The sequence below is a fragment of the Sander lucioperca genome, chromosome 7, assembly GCF_008315115.2.
Source record: "Sander lucioperca isolate FBNREF2018 chromosome 7, SLUC_FBN_1.2, whole genome shotgun sequence".
In the NCBI taxonomy this organism is placed as follows: Eukaryota; Metazoa; Chordata; class Actinopteri; order Perciformes; family Percidae; genus Sander; species Sander lucioperca.
The window spans coordinates 19,051,113-19,065,289 of NC_050179.1; the positions used below are offsets into that span (position 1 = coordinate 19,051,113).

Below are 14,177 nucleotides of genomic sequence, written 5' to 3' on the forward strand. Positions count from 1 at the left end.
AACACCTGGACTAGCAGGATAAATATAGGTACAGAAATTGACAAAATAGTGCTTACCCTTGTCCCTCAGTATCAACACTGAGGTGCCCTTGAGTGAGGCCCTTAACCTCCAGTGACCATAATAACAGACTGCGGTGATACTGGGCAGCTTCCGGTGTAAATATATGCAACTGTGTGACTGTAAAGGAGAGTTGTTTTTCACTAATGTTGCCTGATTAACCTGTTTCTCAGGTCTGTGTGGGCAGGTGCAGAGTAGCTTCCCTGGATAAATAAATGATGAAGGAGGTTTTAGAAAAATCAACCTGAGAATCACTGCGGTCTAATAAGAATTACTGAAAGCACGTGTGTGGATGTTCAGGACCTAATAATACTAGGACTACATAGGCAGTCAGTGTTATGAGTGGTCTGATTTAGACCAATGGGTTGCTGGTTCAAGTCCTAAACTGATGGAAAGTCTGGTTGGGGTACATGAACAAGATGCTGCCCCCTTCCTTACTTACCTGAGTTGCTCTTGAGCAAGGCACTTCCCCCCCAGTTGATGCCAAGTGAAAGCATTTTACTGTAAATCTGGGACACTGGACACTGCTGAAAACAGGCAAGCATGCTCATAGTGTTTTGGATTAAGACCAAATTAAATGGGAATTTTACAAACCTACACACACATGCACCAATACGGCACTCCTGCAGAAAGTGTCACTGTCTAGTACAGTAGCTTTTAATGCCCTTATCCTAGCAACCAATGAGCATTCACGTAACAAGCATAGGTCAAATTTTTACTCTTCAAAAATTTGTTGTAAGGGTTTTTGTCAAATCTACTGGCTGTATAAATATCTGACAGAGCCTCTGATCAGTCACAGCCACATACAGTATGTGTACCTAAAGACCTGTGGGCACAGTAGAAATACTTATTGTGTTGTTTTGTTGCAGTTATGAGAAGTACTTCCTGATGTGTTCCCTCACCCACAATGGCAAGAACCTGTTTAAACCGGTCCAGTCCAAGAGAGTGGGCACATACAAAAGCTTCTTCTACCACATCAAATGGGATGAACTGTGAGTTGCCTTGGCCTCTCTCCTCTCCTCTTTGACTTTTCCCTAACAACCACAACAACATGCTGCTTGTACTGTCTTTCCATGCAGCTAACACTGTCCTTGTCTCTCCAAGGATCAACTTCCCCATAGCAGTAGCTGTTCTCCCATTGGAGTCCATACTGAGCCTGACTCTGTTCGGGGTGCTGAATGAGAATGCCAGCGGCTCCCCAGACTCCAACAAACAGAGGAAAGCTCCAGAGCTGCTAGGCAAAGTCTCTATGCCGCTCTTTGACTTTAGACGGTGAGGAGAGAGGAACAGCCGGTGGTGGCTGGTCATGTTTTTGCATGCCATTTGAGTAGATGCCCCACTTGTAATACAATATGAAATCACTCAGTTCTGAAAGATGTATTGAAAATAGGCAGTACACATTGGTCAGTCAGCAGGAATTAAGTACTTGTTTTATTAGCTGTTTATTAGATTGCTTAACCATGATTGTTTTGTTGTTGTTGTTGTTGTAGTTTATTGTGTGTATGTGACTGTGTTTTGCAGGGTGCTTGCCAAGGGCAGCAGGTTGTTGTGTCTGTGGACTTCTGCCCAGGGAGCTGCTGCTGCTGCCGGCTCTACAGGCAACCGCAAAAGGGTGTCTGCAGAGAGAATAGTACTACAGGTTGGTGGTGGTGCTAGTAGCATCTGTAGTAGGAGCATAAGTAGTTGTAGGGGATTTAGTAGTTGCAAGGAGCAAGCATGGAATTTTATCATTTTACGGACAAGGCCATTTGACCTTTGTTTCTGTCAAAAAAGTTTGTCCCCCAGTTACTTCCTTACAAATAATAAACATAGGGCATCTGTGAAATGGGTATTCTTAAATTACAGTTACTGTAAAGGAATAAACTGATCCCAAATCTGGTATTTGTGTTACCGTCAGGTGGACTTCCCCAACTCAGCGTTGGACGTTTTATACGTGGGACCCAAGGAAGAGCCCAGACCGGAGCATACACTGGAGGAGCTGGATCCTGATCTGCGACGCAAACTGGAGAAAATCTGCAGCCGAGCTTCTAATTTCGGGTAAGAGAATTTGCCTCATGTTTACAGAACTACTGTATAACGAGAAATTACAATCTGATAGTAGATATAAACATTTCTAACAATAAATGTGTCAGCCTTTTCTGCTCTTTCCCTTTATTTCACTTGGTTTACAGGACTGATTATAAATAAAACCACTGACATCAGTAAAGCTTGGGTAGGCACTTGATTTTTCGCATCACTTGGGCAAAATAAATTATAATAACTTTTCAGCATATTGTAATTCAAGTGGTAGCCAGACGCTCAGGGCTGCAGCTAATTCAAGGCTAAACTATTAGATAAGAGAGACTTTATTGTCATACATCTACATATAGTTCATATAGGAACGAAATTGTGTAAAAATGTAGTCCAGTTTATTGTCCAGGGAGAGGACAATGCTGTCAGGACAGCTGGTCTGCTTGGGTTAGCCTTTAGCCTAGCACGAACACAGGCTCCTTTGTCGTGTTTACCTTCTCTCTCACTCAGCCTCCGTGTTCTGATGAGGTGTGAGAGGAAAACGGTAACATGGCAGAACAGCCAGTAGATTAGCCTAATGCTAACCCTAGCTCACAGCTGCAGCTATTTCAAGTTCATGTGTTCCAGTTCACCTCCTAGGCACTACCAAGGTGCCCTTGAGCAAGGCACCGAACCCCCAACTGCTCGGGGCGCCTGTCCATGGGCAGTCGCAGCCCCCTCACGGTGACATCTCTCCATTTGTATACATGTATAGGTCCTGAGCATGTGTGTATTTTAAGGCTTGTGTGGAATGTGTGTTACTAACAACAGAGTGAAAAGAGAAAATTGTAATTTCCCTTGCGGGATTAATAAAGTATGTTTTTAAAGAAAAAGAAAAAGTAGCTAACTAGAGCCTTGAATCACAGTATGATCTCAAAGGGCTTTACAAAGAAAGTGGGACGTCATTCTCATAGAATTGCAGCTATATAACGGATTGTCATCGGGATAACGTTAATGATTAGTACTCGTAAATGTTACTGTATGAAGCCGCTGTATACATGTGCTTGCCTCATGAGAGGGGCTGGACAGAGAGGTGACTGAGAGAGCTGCAGGAGGAGGTCTCACTCTACTTTCTCTGGCGTTTCTTTAAATTCTACCTCCCCAGCTTTAATGCCACTAGAGAGGTGGTGTAATGTTGCTCAGCTTGATGTGCAAAACAGACCTGCTTCCTGACAAACACAAAAAGCTCGAAGCAACTGCTGGATAGTGTAGTAACTTCTCAAATTTTGATTAAAATGAGCATGAGTCAAAAACAACCAAATATGATATTGAATTTTTGCAACTTGCCACCATGTGGATAACTGAGTCTAAGGCCGTGTGCAAGACAACATCACTAAGTTTGAGCGTCAGAGTGTTTGTCATTGAATCAAAACCACACTTTTGAACACTTTTAATGTTGAGTATACTGTATGTGCTTCCAAATTATAATTGTAGTCAATTGACTGCTGTTTGGGCGTTTTGTAGACTTAAAGTACTCTGTGTTATGAGTTTTAATAAACATGCACAGAAACAGTATTTCTGGTTAGATTTATCCCCTTCAGCAGACAGCTTTTTGTCCGTCTCTCAGCCCACCCAAAATCCGTTGGACTTACTAGATTTGAGAAGAGATTTTAAAAGATGCCACTGACTTGCCAGCCACAGCTCCCCATAAACGCCTGTATGTTGTCTGCTCCAGTGTGTCTGTTCTCTTCCAGCTGCTCCAGGCCCACCTAAATGCTCTCTTATGCCTGCTGCCAGCCAAATCTCTTCCACTCTGCCAACACCCATAAGACTCAACCGGCACTTTAGCACAGAGCGCTCTCTCACTGGGCTCTCACCGCCTGCTTTCTGTACTGCCCATTCATCTCTCTAGCCTCTGTGGGCACAAGACTTGTGGAACTGCAGTTTCACCCATCGGTCATGTGTGTGATATTCCATCAATCGCTGAAGAAGAAATGCACGTTTTTATTTCTACGGGGAGATCAGAGAACAACTCTGGCAACTTCAGAGAGGCAAATGCTAGCTAACAGAGATATTTAACCTCAATTCCTTTGCTTAAAGCACTGCTTTAAAAAGTGACATTGTGGTGCCACAGACATACTTTGGGTTCCACAGTGCACACTCTCACAGCACTTATGGACAGGACACTAGCCAAGAAATTTCACACTTGTTCAATGGTGTTAAAGAAATGGTGTTCCCTTGTGTGGTTTGTTAGGTGGCATGACTCTTAAGTCTCAAAATATGATTGTATTCTCGCACCTTTATTTGCCCACGAAAGGTTATCTGAACAGTGACCATGTCAGCTCTTTTATTTTTTCAATGAGTTTCCCATTTCCAAACACTCAAGTCATCCTGAATAACTAGTCTAACACTTATGACCACTGAGGATTTCATCTGAAGATGGTGGAAGTTCTTCCTATGGTGTTTGTATTGCTTGCCTAAATGTACATTGAGTTACAGTTCTTAAACAACACATGTGAACATTATTGTTGATCTTGCCAAGTAAACTCGTCATTTGGAGTCGTTTAATATTTTCAGTAAGTTTATTTACACAGTGTTGAAACCTAGAGGTAGTTTTTAAACACTGAAAGACAACATGACAAATTTGATTTAGATAAATCTCATAAAATGATACAGAACGCGAAAATCCAGGTGAAAATCGCATTTGTGGGTGCAATTTATTTATTTATTTTTTTTTGCAAATACCATCCCATCCATCTTCCCTCTCCGTCTGTTTTCGCTCCGTCTCCAGGCTGAAGCGGGCAGACCACCAGATCCTATGGGACCATCGGCTCCACTGTCGGAAGGACCACCCCAGCAGCCTCCCCAAGGTGCTGGCCAGTGCGCCCAGCTGGGACTGGGCCAGCATGGCTCACATCCACTCCCTTCTGCATCACTGGCCCCCTCTGCCCCCCGTCACTGCGCTAGAGCTACTCGACTCAAAGTATGTTCTGTGTTCAACACTCAAACACACATTTGGTCTATGGCGCCGCAAGTCCTTAAGAAATTTAAAATTATTTGAAAATTAATTAATTCAAAGTATATATATCTACCAGGTAAAACATTTTAATAATAGTCTTCCATTACTGTATAAAATACAGTGTAGGGTTAGTACAGGGTTATTTTTTTGGTTCCTTTTTGGTCAATATAATAAGATAATATTGTGTGTGTGTGTGTGTGTGTGTGTGTGTGTGTGTAGGTTTGCCGATACAGAAGTGAGAAATGTGGCTGTTAGTTGGATTGAGAAGAGCAGTGATGATGAGCTGGCTGACTACCTGCCACAGCTAGTACAGGTAAAACTCGGCTAAAAAGACACACACATACTCCACGTGCAATTTAAAAATACTCACTCTCACATGTTCATTCACCCAGTCATTCACTTATTACTCAACTTGTCTCTCTCATGTATTCACCGTCTTTTACTCTCAATTCTTCCATCTATCATGATGAGTCATCTTTCTCTTTTGTCTCTCAACAGGCATTAAAGTTTGAGTGTCACCTAAAGAACGCCCTCGTCATGTTGCTGCTGTCCAGAGCACAAGGCAACATTAACATTGCCCACTACCTCTACTGGTGAGTTTGCATCAGCACTAAAAAACAGCAACCAGCTGTCCGAGCTGTTTCCTAACCAACAACTGAAAGGAAATGTTGCAAAAAAATAGTCTGATTGGTGCTGAAGTGAATAAAGCGGCTTTCAGAACGTCTGAAAAAACCTCCATCAGAAAAAGTGGTATTTCAAGACGCGTTGAGCACCAAAATAAATACACTTGGTAATGTGTTTACATTGCTGTTTATATCACTATTTATCAAACCTATCTTACCAAAAGGTTGCCTAATTTCCTGTGTTATTCAGTGGCTTGTAAGAATGGCCATACAGCATTTTGCTTTTATTTGCCCATTAAGAGGGTCCTTTAAATTCCTTAGTAACACTAAGAGATGCCTTGTTATTAATAACCTTTTATATGATGATCTCAGTGCTGAGGCTTTTTGTAGACAATTTAGTAATAGTACTGTAGGTTACCTGTTGAATCCAACTCCCAGCACTGAACTAAGTTGTTACTGAGTTGGAAATCAGCAAGAAGAAGAATTTTACATGATTTCAAGCAATTTGATCACAGTTTTAAGGGAAAGTGACAATTCGTGAAAGATAGTGTCCAATAAAGTTTGGCTGTTTATGATGTGTGTAATGGCTGCAGGCTGCTGAAGGACGCGGTGCAGGATCCTGCCTTCGGACAGCGCTATGAGCGGGTGCTGGGTGCCCTGCTGTGTCTGTGTGGAGTCAAGCTGAGGGCGGAGCTGGAGAAGCAGACTCACCTGGTCACCCTGCTAGGAGCCGTGGCCGAGAGAGTCAGACAGGCTGGGGGGTCTACACGACAGGTGTGTGTGTGTGTGTGTGTGTGTGTGAGTGTGATCTGACTGTAATATTTACAAAATTGTGTATGTGCATTTGTTATAGCATTTCAATGTGTGTTTTTGTGTGTTCAGGTGGCGCTGCAGGAGGGCCTTGAAAATGTTCAGAACTTTTTTCAGAGGAACAGCTGCCGGATGCCCCTCAGCCCCAGCCTCGTGGCCAAGGAGCTAAACATCAAGGTAACACACACACACACACACACACACACACACACATAAAGGCCATATATAATGAGAGGTTGTCAATTTTTCATAAAAAAACTACGCAGTATTCAGTTATTCTTTATAATTGGATTTAGTTCAATACACCTTTCTCACCACACTGGACGTACCCAAATCCACAAAGAATAAGCAGTAGTGAATTCATACCTGTTACATTGAATAGAAATACACAAAGCAGGAGAATAAGAAAACCTCAATGGAACGGTCGGTCGGGAAACACAAAACAGCCACGTAACATTTTGTAGGACCTCTGTGGTTCAAACCACTGAGAAAATAAGCTCATTAAGCTACAGTTTCTCCAAAATATAAAACACATGCATGCGTATATTCTCAAATATCTCAACAGATAATGAGATACTTTTGATGTCACTTGTCCTAATAGCTGCATGTACCCTCCTAAGTAAGAAGAGGACCACTACTTGCCACAAAATGAATTGTTGGAGATAAAGTAGCTTCTAATCAGACCTTCCTCTGCTCAATCTATCTGGGTATTATTTTGTATAGCCCAGGCTTCTGGCATACCTCCCTAGTTAGACATGACTTTAAGGATATGATCCAGACGTAGTAGTCATTGGATGGTGATGTTTTTGGAGAAGCATAATGATGACATACAGTACATTATGTGGCCTCTGGGTAAGTGGTAAGTCTCCAAATAAATATAAAAGATATAAAGACAACAACAAAGAAAGACAGGGATTATATGCTGTTGTAAAGATGGATCTTAAAAACAACAGAACAGCATAATCTAGTGCAGAAGGTAAAAAATCAATGCTGTCTGTTTGTGTGTACGTGTGTGTGTGTGTGTGTGTGTGTGTGTGTGTCTGTGTGTGTGTGTGTGTGTGTGTGTGTGTGTGTGTGTGTGTGTGTCTGTGTGTGTGTGTAGGCCTGCTCCTTCTTCAACTCCAACGCAGTTCCCCTAAAGCTGGCGCTGGTCAACGCCGACCCACTGGGACAAGAGATCAATGTTATGTTCAAGGTACTGTACCCACACACAGTATTTTGAACTGTGTGGAAAATGCTCAAAATGAGCAGTCATCATTATATGGTATATATACGTGAGAAGTGGTTCTTGTGGCTCTTTGACACACGCTCCACTAGTTTAAACTTTGGAGTTATCACCAGGTACATCTAAAATGTTGTTTGCTTCTTAACACTTTGAATTGCCCGGTTGCTGAAATGAGCTATATAAATAAATCTGAACACTGCGCCCCCTGGTGGCTGAAGTAAAATCCAACCAATAACAATCAAAAGTGCAGTGTTTTGATGTAATTCGTCTCTCTGTTTGTTTGTATGTGTGTGTGTGTGTGTGTGTGTGTGTGTGTCAGGTTGGAGAGGACCTGAGGCAGGACATGTTGGCTCTTCAGATGATCCGCATCATGGATCGCATCTGGCTGCAGGAGGGGCTGGACCTCCGCATTGTCAACTTCAAATGCATCTCCACTGGCAAGGACAAAGGTAACAGTCAAACACACACAGAAGCCCCATTTACACTTGTTATTTCAAGAGTTTCAAGTCAAATTTAAGACACTTTGATTTACACTTTCCCACATACACCATATACGTATGTCTGTTGGCCAGATCACAAATCTCATTGCAATCCGTTTTTGTTTTTGTGGGCTACATGCAAATCAGAGTCATTCCTTATGCAAGAAGAATAATAACTTCTGCACTTCTTCAGAAAGGAAATGACCTTTCTCTCTGAAATTAAATTCACCATGGCCATGGCAAGAACAGAGAAGCTCTTTACTGAGGTGTTTTTTTTAAGAAGGAAGGAAGTATGCAGTTGCTGAAAGATGGCAGAAATAATGAACACAGTCCTGTCATGTAATCAACCTTTAATAAACTTCTAACAGCTGAATATGACAAGCAGACATGCAATGCAATGGCATTGTCATTACAGCAATACAATACCATTATAGAACTAATACAGAGCTGACTGTTGTGTACTTGCATCCTGTTAATAGAAGTTGTGATGTGTTGTTTAGGCATGGTGGAGCTGGTGCCGTCCTCCGACACCCTGAGAAAGATCCAGGTGGAGTACGGCGTCACCGGATCCTTCAAGGACAAACCGCTGGCCGAGTGGCTCCGCAAATACAACCCTGCTGAGGATGAGTATGAGAAGGTAAAACACATAAAGCATGTGTGCACACTCACATTTAAAGCCAAACAGCTATGTACCTACCACTCCAAAGTAAAGAACGTAATATTTAATCCATTTGTTGCATATTATTCTACTTGCTGCATCGCTACCTATGACATTTATTATTTGTTTGACACAAAGTATTGATTTCACATAAATTATGAATCTCAGTTAACCACAGAGCTGCTTTTTAATGTCTTAAGGTGGTAAACTAGTGGGGGGGGAAATGGCTCAAATATTAAAACCATCATTTTCCTTTGACACAATGGGTTGGCTCTGTAGGAGTTAAAAACACACCGTCGTCGAAGTTTATAGTAGTTGTAGAACTTTGACACCTATAACTCTGAAACTTTACTCCACACTCACAACCTCTGAGCCGACACATCTACTGCACAAAGTGTGACCCTGAACATGAGCAGGACGCAGGAATAAACTTGTCATTAGATATATGCTTATATTATTGCTGAGCTGACCTGTTCTCCTGTCAAATAACATTTCATTGTAACGTTGACCCTGTGTTAACTTACATATGACTCATAAAAGAGAAACCAGAACTTGCAAACTTGAGCTATATGTAGCTCTGATGTTTTGGAGGCTGGTGACACTCTGGGAAGTCTGCAAAAGAATTTCATAATTTCTGGGTTTGCTTGAAACATCTGGAAAAGTAGGGAATACATTTAAGCCGCCCACACATAATCAGCAGTAAAACCGCACTGCGCTGGCTGCGCCAGTGGCAGAAGCGATACCCTTGGTTCAAATTATTTAAACTTTAAGTTCAAATTATTTAAACTTTGACCTTGGTTGCCGCTAACCTTTTTTAAAGAGCAACCAATGAGATAACAGCTGTTATGTGACGTAGCCAGAGGCGATGATGACGTGTCGTATACCTGCGCTGCGCTTTGCCTCTGCAAGTGTCTGCACTATGCTCTGCGCCCTACCTCGTGGTGAGCGAAGAGCAAATTTCTTATCATCTGAAGGCATCTTTAGTCTCTCTGGTCAGAAACTTTACTTCCTTGTGAGGCATTTAGGTTTTTGCCCTCCCAAACAAAATCCGTATTGCAGTACATCATGGCAGTACTTGCTATGTAGCCAGCCAAACAATACCTAAAGCCTGTGCCTCACACTGAATATTCATATTTGTTCTTCTCTCTGTGCATCTCTCTTTCCCTACTCCACCTTTTTTAGGCATCAGAGAACTTCATCTACTCATGTGCAGGATGCTGTGTGGCAACCTACGTACTGGGCATCTGTGATCGCCATAATGACAATATCATGCTGCGCTCCACTGGTCACATGTTCCACATCGACTTTGGCAAGTTCCTGGGCCACGCCCAGATGTTTGGCAGCTTCAAAAGGTGAAAATCAGATAATTCTCTTTATCGCGTGTTTGCGTGTATGAACGTGTGCAAGTGCTTGTCAGATAAAACATGCTTTGGTGTGCTGTCAGGGTTTAAAGGTCTTTCCAGAAGGGTGTATCAGGATGTTTACTTGTGTCTTTTTGTTTTTATTATCAGGTAGTTATCATATAATAGGTGAAAGATCCTATACCAGTTGACTTCAGTGGGGAAAACACAGAATCATAAAGGAATACGTCAAGTTGTTGGAACATTGGCCTATTTGGTACATTATCTATTACAGTGATGAGAACATAGACACCAAAGCTGTGTGTCCCAAGTGAATTGTTACAAAAGACCACCAGAGGAAATTATTTAACACATGTATCATTTGTTCTCATCATCAAGTAAGTTTCTAAGATATTCAATGACCAACAATTCCTTTGTGAGTCTCTGAATTTCCTGTGTAGGATTTACTGTGTTTCTACTCAGCAAGATAAATGTATATTTTCAAGCATGACCTGGTTCAAAGCTCACACACTGCACTCATTCCCAGCTGGTGGGCTGCCCTACAACCACACTCTTCTATTTTTAGCCTCTGAGCATCTCCACTGAAATATTTTGAGGTGTTGTAGTAACTTGCTTAAGGGTTCCCTTTTGGTAGTTTTAGTGTTAGTGCTTTAGTACTCTCCTGATCCCGATTGTCCCAAAGATTTACACTAAAGACCTTTGATTCACAAACACTTCTGGACTAACCTTCCTCAGAAGCCAAATTTAAAACTACTCTCCTCCCCTCCTTCTTTCCCATCAGGGACCGCGCTCCGTTCGTTCTGACCTCTGACATGGCGTACGTCATCAACGGAGGCGAGCGTCCCACCAGTCGCTTCCAGCTGTTTGTAGACTTGTGTTGTCAGTCCTACAACCTCATCCGCAAGCACTCCGGGCTTTTCCTCAACCTGTTGTCACTGGTGAGACAGAACACACACACACACACACACACACACACACACACACACACACACACACACACACACACACACACCCCAAAAAATAATATAAAACAAAGAAAAACTGCAAATCCTCATATTGCAGAAGCTGGAACCAGGGACGATGAGATTAATCAATTTACAAAATAGTTGCAGATTCACTTTTACGTCAACTGACTAATTGATTGATTGACTAATTATTGCAGCTCTAGTTGTGGTGCAGTTCAAGATTCTTGATTTTGCATCTTGCAGCTGACTCGTGCTGCAAGATGTGTCCTCATTGTTAAGCGGAACCCTTTTTCTTTTGCACCTGCAAGAGCCAAAATAAGGAATAAATTGGGCCTTCATAATAAATCAGTGCTTCACTTTTGTCCTGGAAATGTCAGGTTATAGAATATGCTGTAATATATGGCCTCTTGATGTTTCTTAAAAGAATGTCTGCTGGTATTTGTATTTTGTAAATGATAATATATTAAAACAGTCAACGAGGGAAAAGTAAAATACATGTAAACATGAGTATAGCTAATTGTCACTTTGTCTTGGGTAACTTTATTCTGAAATGACAGATCCATCATCCATCAAAAATTATTAGCAGCCTGAAAACCAAAATATTTAATTATACTACTTTTATGGCATTATCTTGCTGTTATTTTGTGCTATTAATTAACTTGATTAAGACCTAATAATCTTGGTATATGTATACAGTATATAGACTATATGTAATGATGTTACTGTACACAATGGTGGGTAATAATGGGTAAATTTGTGTGTAAATTTGTGTTGTAGATGACATCCTCAGGCCTCCCAGAGCTGACTGGCTCTCAGGATCTAAAGTATGTGTTTGATGCCCTGCAGCCCCACAACACAGATGCTGAGGCAACTATCTTCTTCACCAGGTAAATGCATTAACTTCTATTCTCCCAGCTCTGATCCAAACTAATCTGTCTCCACTCTCGTTTCAGTAAACGTAAATGGGCAGCTTGGGTAAAGTTTTAAATGTAATTTCTCCAACTCTTGAACAACCTCAAAATTGGAAACATCTCACAAATGGGAGAAATCAATCACTCTAAGCTTTTTTTTTTTTCTCTCTTCTGAAGTATTCCCATGTGCATAGCTGCTATTTTGACCAGATCTGTTATTTTGAGAACAGTGAATTCAAGGACAATTCCTTTTTCTTTTCTTTCTTTTTTTTCTGTTACAAACTCAAAATCCACTAGGTGGCAATACAAGCACAGGAAGGAAAAGAATAGCAGCTGTGTCACATTACAGCAACAAAAACATTGACATACTTGAAATAGTATCAGGTGGACCTTGTTTTTGTAAAACCAGTCGAGTTGGAATTCAACTAAGTTTGTTGATAAAAATGTGTACTTTGTGAAAACTTTGTGTAAAAGCTTTAGGTTCAAAGATAAAACAGCATATTGATCTTTGTTTCACCTCCACCTATATATATCTCTCTCTGTGATTTCCCCCATATTTCTTTCTTTTCACCCCTCTACCCCCCTCCTCTCCAGGCTAATAGAGTCCAGTCTGGGCAGCGTAGCCACCAAGTTCAACTTCTTCATCCACAACCTTGCCCAGCTACGGTTCTCTGGTTTGCCAGCCAACGACGAGCCCATCCTGTCGTTCTCCCCTAAGACGTACACTTTGAAACAGGAGGGCCGCATCGTCCACGCCTCCATCTTCTCCTTCCAAAAGAGATACAACCCCGACAAGCACTATGTGAGTTTCATTGGGTCATGTACCATGTTCCATCACATCTCTGGATGTAAACTGGGGGAAAAAAACACTCACACTTTGTTAGAGAAATTTTGATTTACATACTTTTTCTCTTGTTATTTGCATAGAATAATATTATACTGAGTACTCTAAACAAGTTAACATGGAGTCATTGGCTATCTTGACCGGGGCCCGAGGACAGAACATGCGTCTCTCTAACCAGATAAAGGGGACGCCATCGAGTCTGACCAGATAGAGGAGACGACATCTAAACTGACAAGATAGACAATTGACGACATCAGATTCTGTTATGATTGTATTTCACACATAAATAAGCTACTATTTGAGGTTTACGTTAGTCACTTTCTGTACTTGGTGTGAGTGCTGTAAACTGACTCTACTTGCAAGTAAACAAACTTTGATATAATTTCAGTGGTTCCGTCTATCCTTTTGATAATGTAAAATTATTCTAACACACTTGATCGCGTGTCTGTCTCCCTCCCTGTCCTCTCTGTGCAGACGTATGTGGTGAGGATCCTGAGGGAAGGTCAGAATGAGCCCCAGTTTATCTTCCGCACTTTTGATGAGTTTCAGGAGCTCCACAACAAACTCACCATCCTCTTCCCCCTCTGGAAGCTGCCGGGGTAAGACATCACCTCCACTGTGTCCCTCAGCCTCTTTATGTCTCAATTACTGATCTGATGTCCTTAATACGAAACTGTAATACAGTACTTTTCTTTATTGACACATCAGGTCATTGCATCGTGATTAGGAAGTTATTTTACATGTTTTGTAAAGAGAGAATCTCACCTTCTGGATTAATTTCCCCACGCTACAAACCCACTATCGCCAACCTAACTTTCCTTCTATGATCTTATGAGGCTGCCATGCTGACGCTACCTCCGTACTGTAGCTTAGAGGAGAGTAACACATCAGATTCTTTGGAATAGTAAATATACCTTGTCTCTCCTTATTTCTAGTTTCCCTAACAAGATGGTGCTCGGTCGCACCCACATCAAAGAAGTGGCTGCCAAGAGGAAGCTGGAGCTCAACAACTATGTCCACAACCTGATGAGGAGCTCCACAGAGGTCACCCAGGTACACACACACACCCACACAGATTCTCAGTGGGTCAATGTTAAGTGTTCTGTACCAGTCAATGAAGTCATCTCATGCTCTCTGGTTCTAGTGTGACCTGGTCTACACCTTCTTTCATCCAATTGCACGGGATGAAAAGACCGAAGGCTTAGATGCCACGCCCAGAGCACCAGGTAAATACCT

At 41.8% G+C, this 14,177-nt stretch overlaps 1 protein-coding gene across 3 annotated transcripts in view; it reads left to right on the forward strand.

Annotated features, from left to right (window-relative positions):
• The window catches only part of pik3c2a (phosphatidylinositol-4-phosphate 3-kinase, catalytic subunit type 2 alpha), a 47,536-nt gene that overhangs the window by 30,322 nt on the left and 3,037 nt on the right, over positions 1 to 14,177 (forward strand). For all 3 annotated transcript variants that reach the window (XM_031295237.2, XM_036002936.1, XM_036002937.1), the window contains 19 exons: positions 927 to 1,049; positions 1,162 to 1,329; positions 1,579 to 1,696; positions 1,955 to 2,094; positions 4,838 to 5,029; positions 5,285 to 5,378; positions 5,564 to 5,658; positions 6,282 to 6,462; positions 6,571 to 6,675; positions 7,601 to 7,693; positions 8,043 to 8,172; positions 8,703 to 8,839; positions 10,043 to 10,212; positions 11,003 to 11,159; positions 11,964 to 12,073; positions 12,692 to 12,899; positions 13,416 to 13,540; positions 13,877 to 13,994; positions 14,086 to 14,167. In XM_031295237.2, the coding sequence (XP_031151097.2) occupies positions 927 to 1,049; positions 1,162 to 1,329; positions 1,579 to 1,696; positions 1,955 to 2,094; positions 4,838 to 5,029; positions 5,285 to 5,378; positions 5,564 to 5,658; positions 6,282 to 6,462; positions 6,571 to 6,675; positions 7,601 to 7,693; positions 8,043 to 8,172; positions 8,703 to 8,839; positions 10,043 to 10,212; positions 11,003 to 11,159; positions 11,964 to 12,073; positions 12,692 to 12,899; positions 13,416 to 13,540; positions 13,877 to 13,994; positions 14,086 to 14,167 (2,546 nt within the window). The remainder of the gene's footprint in view (positions 1 to 926; positions 1,050 to 1,161; positions 1,330 to 1,578; positions 1,697 to 1,954; positions 2,095 to 4,837; positions 5,030 to 5,284; positions 5,379 to 5,563; positions 5,659 to 6,281; positions 6,463 to 6,570; positions 6,676 to 7,600; positions 7,694 to 8,042; positions 8,173 to 8,702; positions 8,840 to 10,042; positions 10,213 to 11,002; positions 11,160 to 11,963; positions 12,074 to 12,691; positions 12,900 to 13,415; positions 13,541 to 13,876; positions 13,995 to 14,085; positions 14,168 to 14,177) is intronic.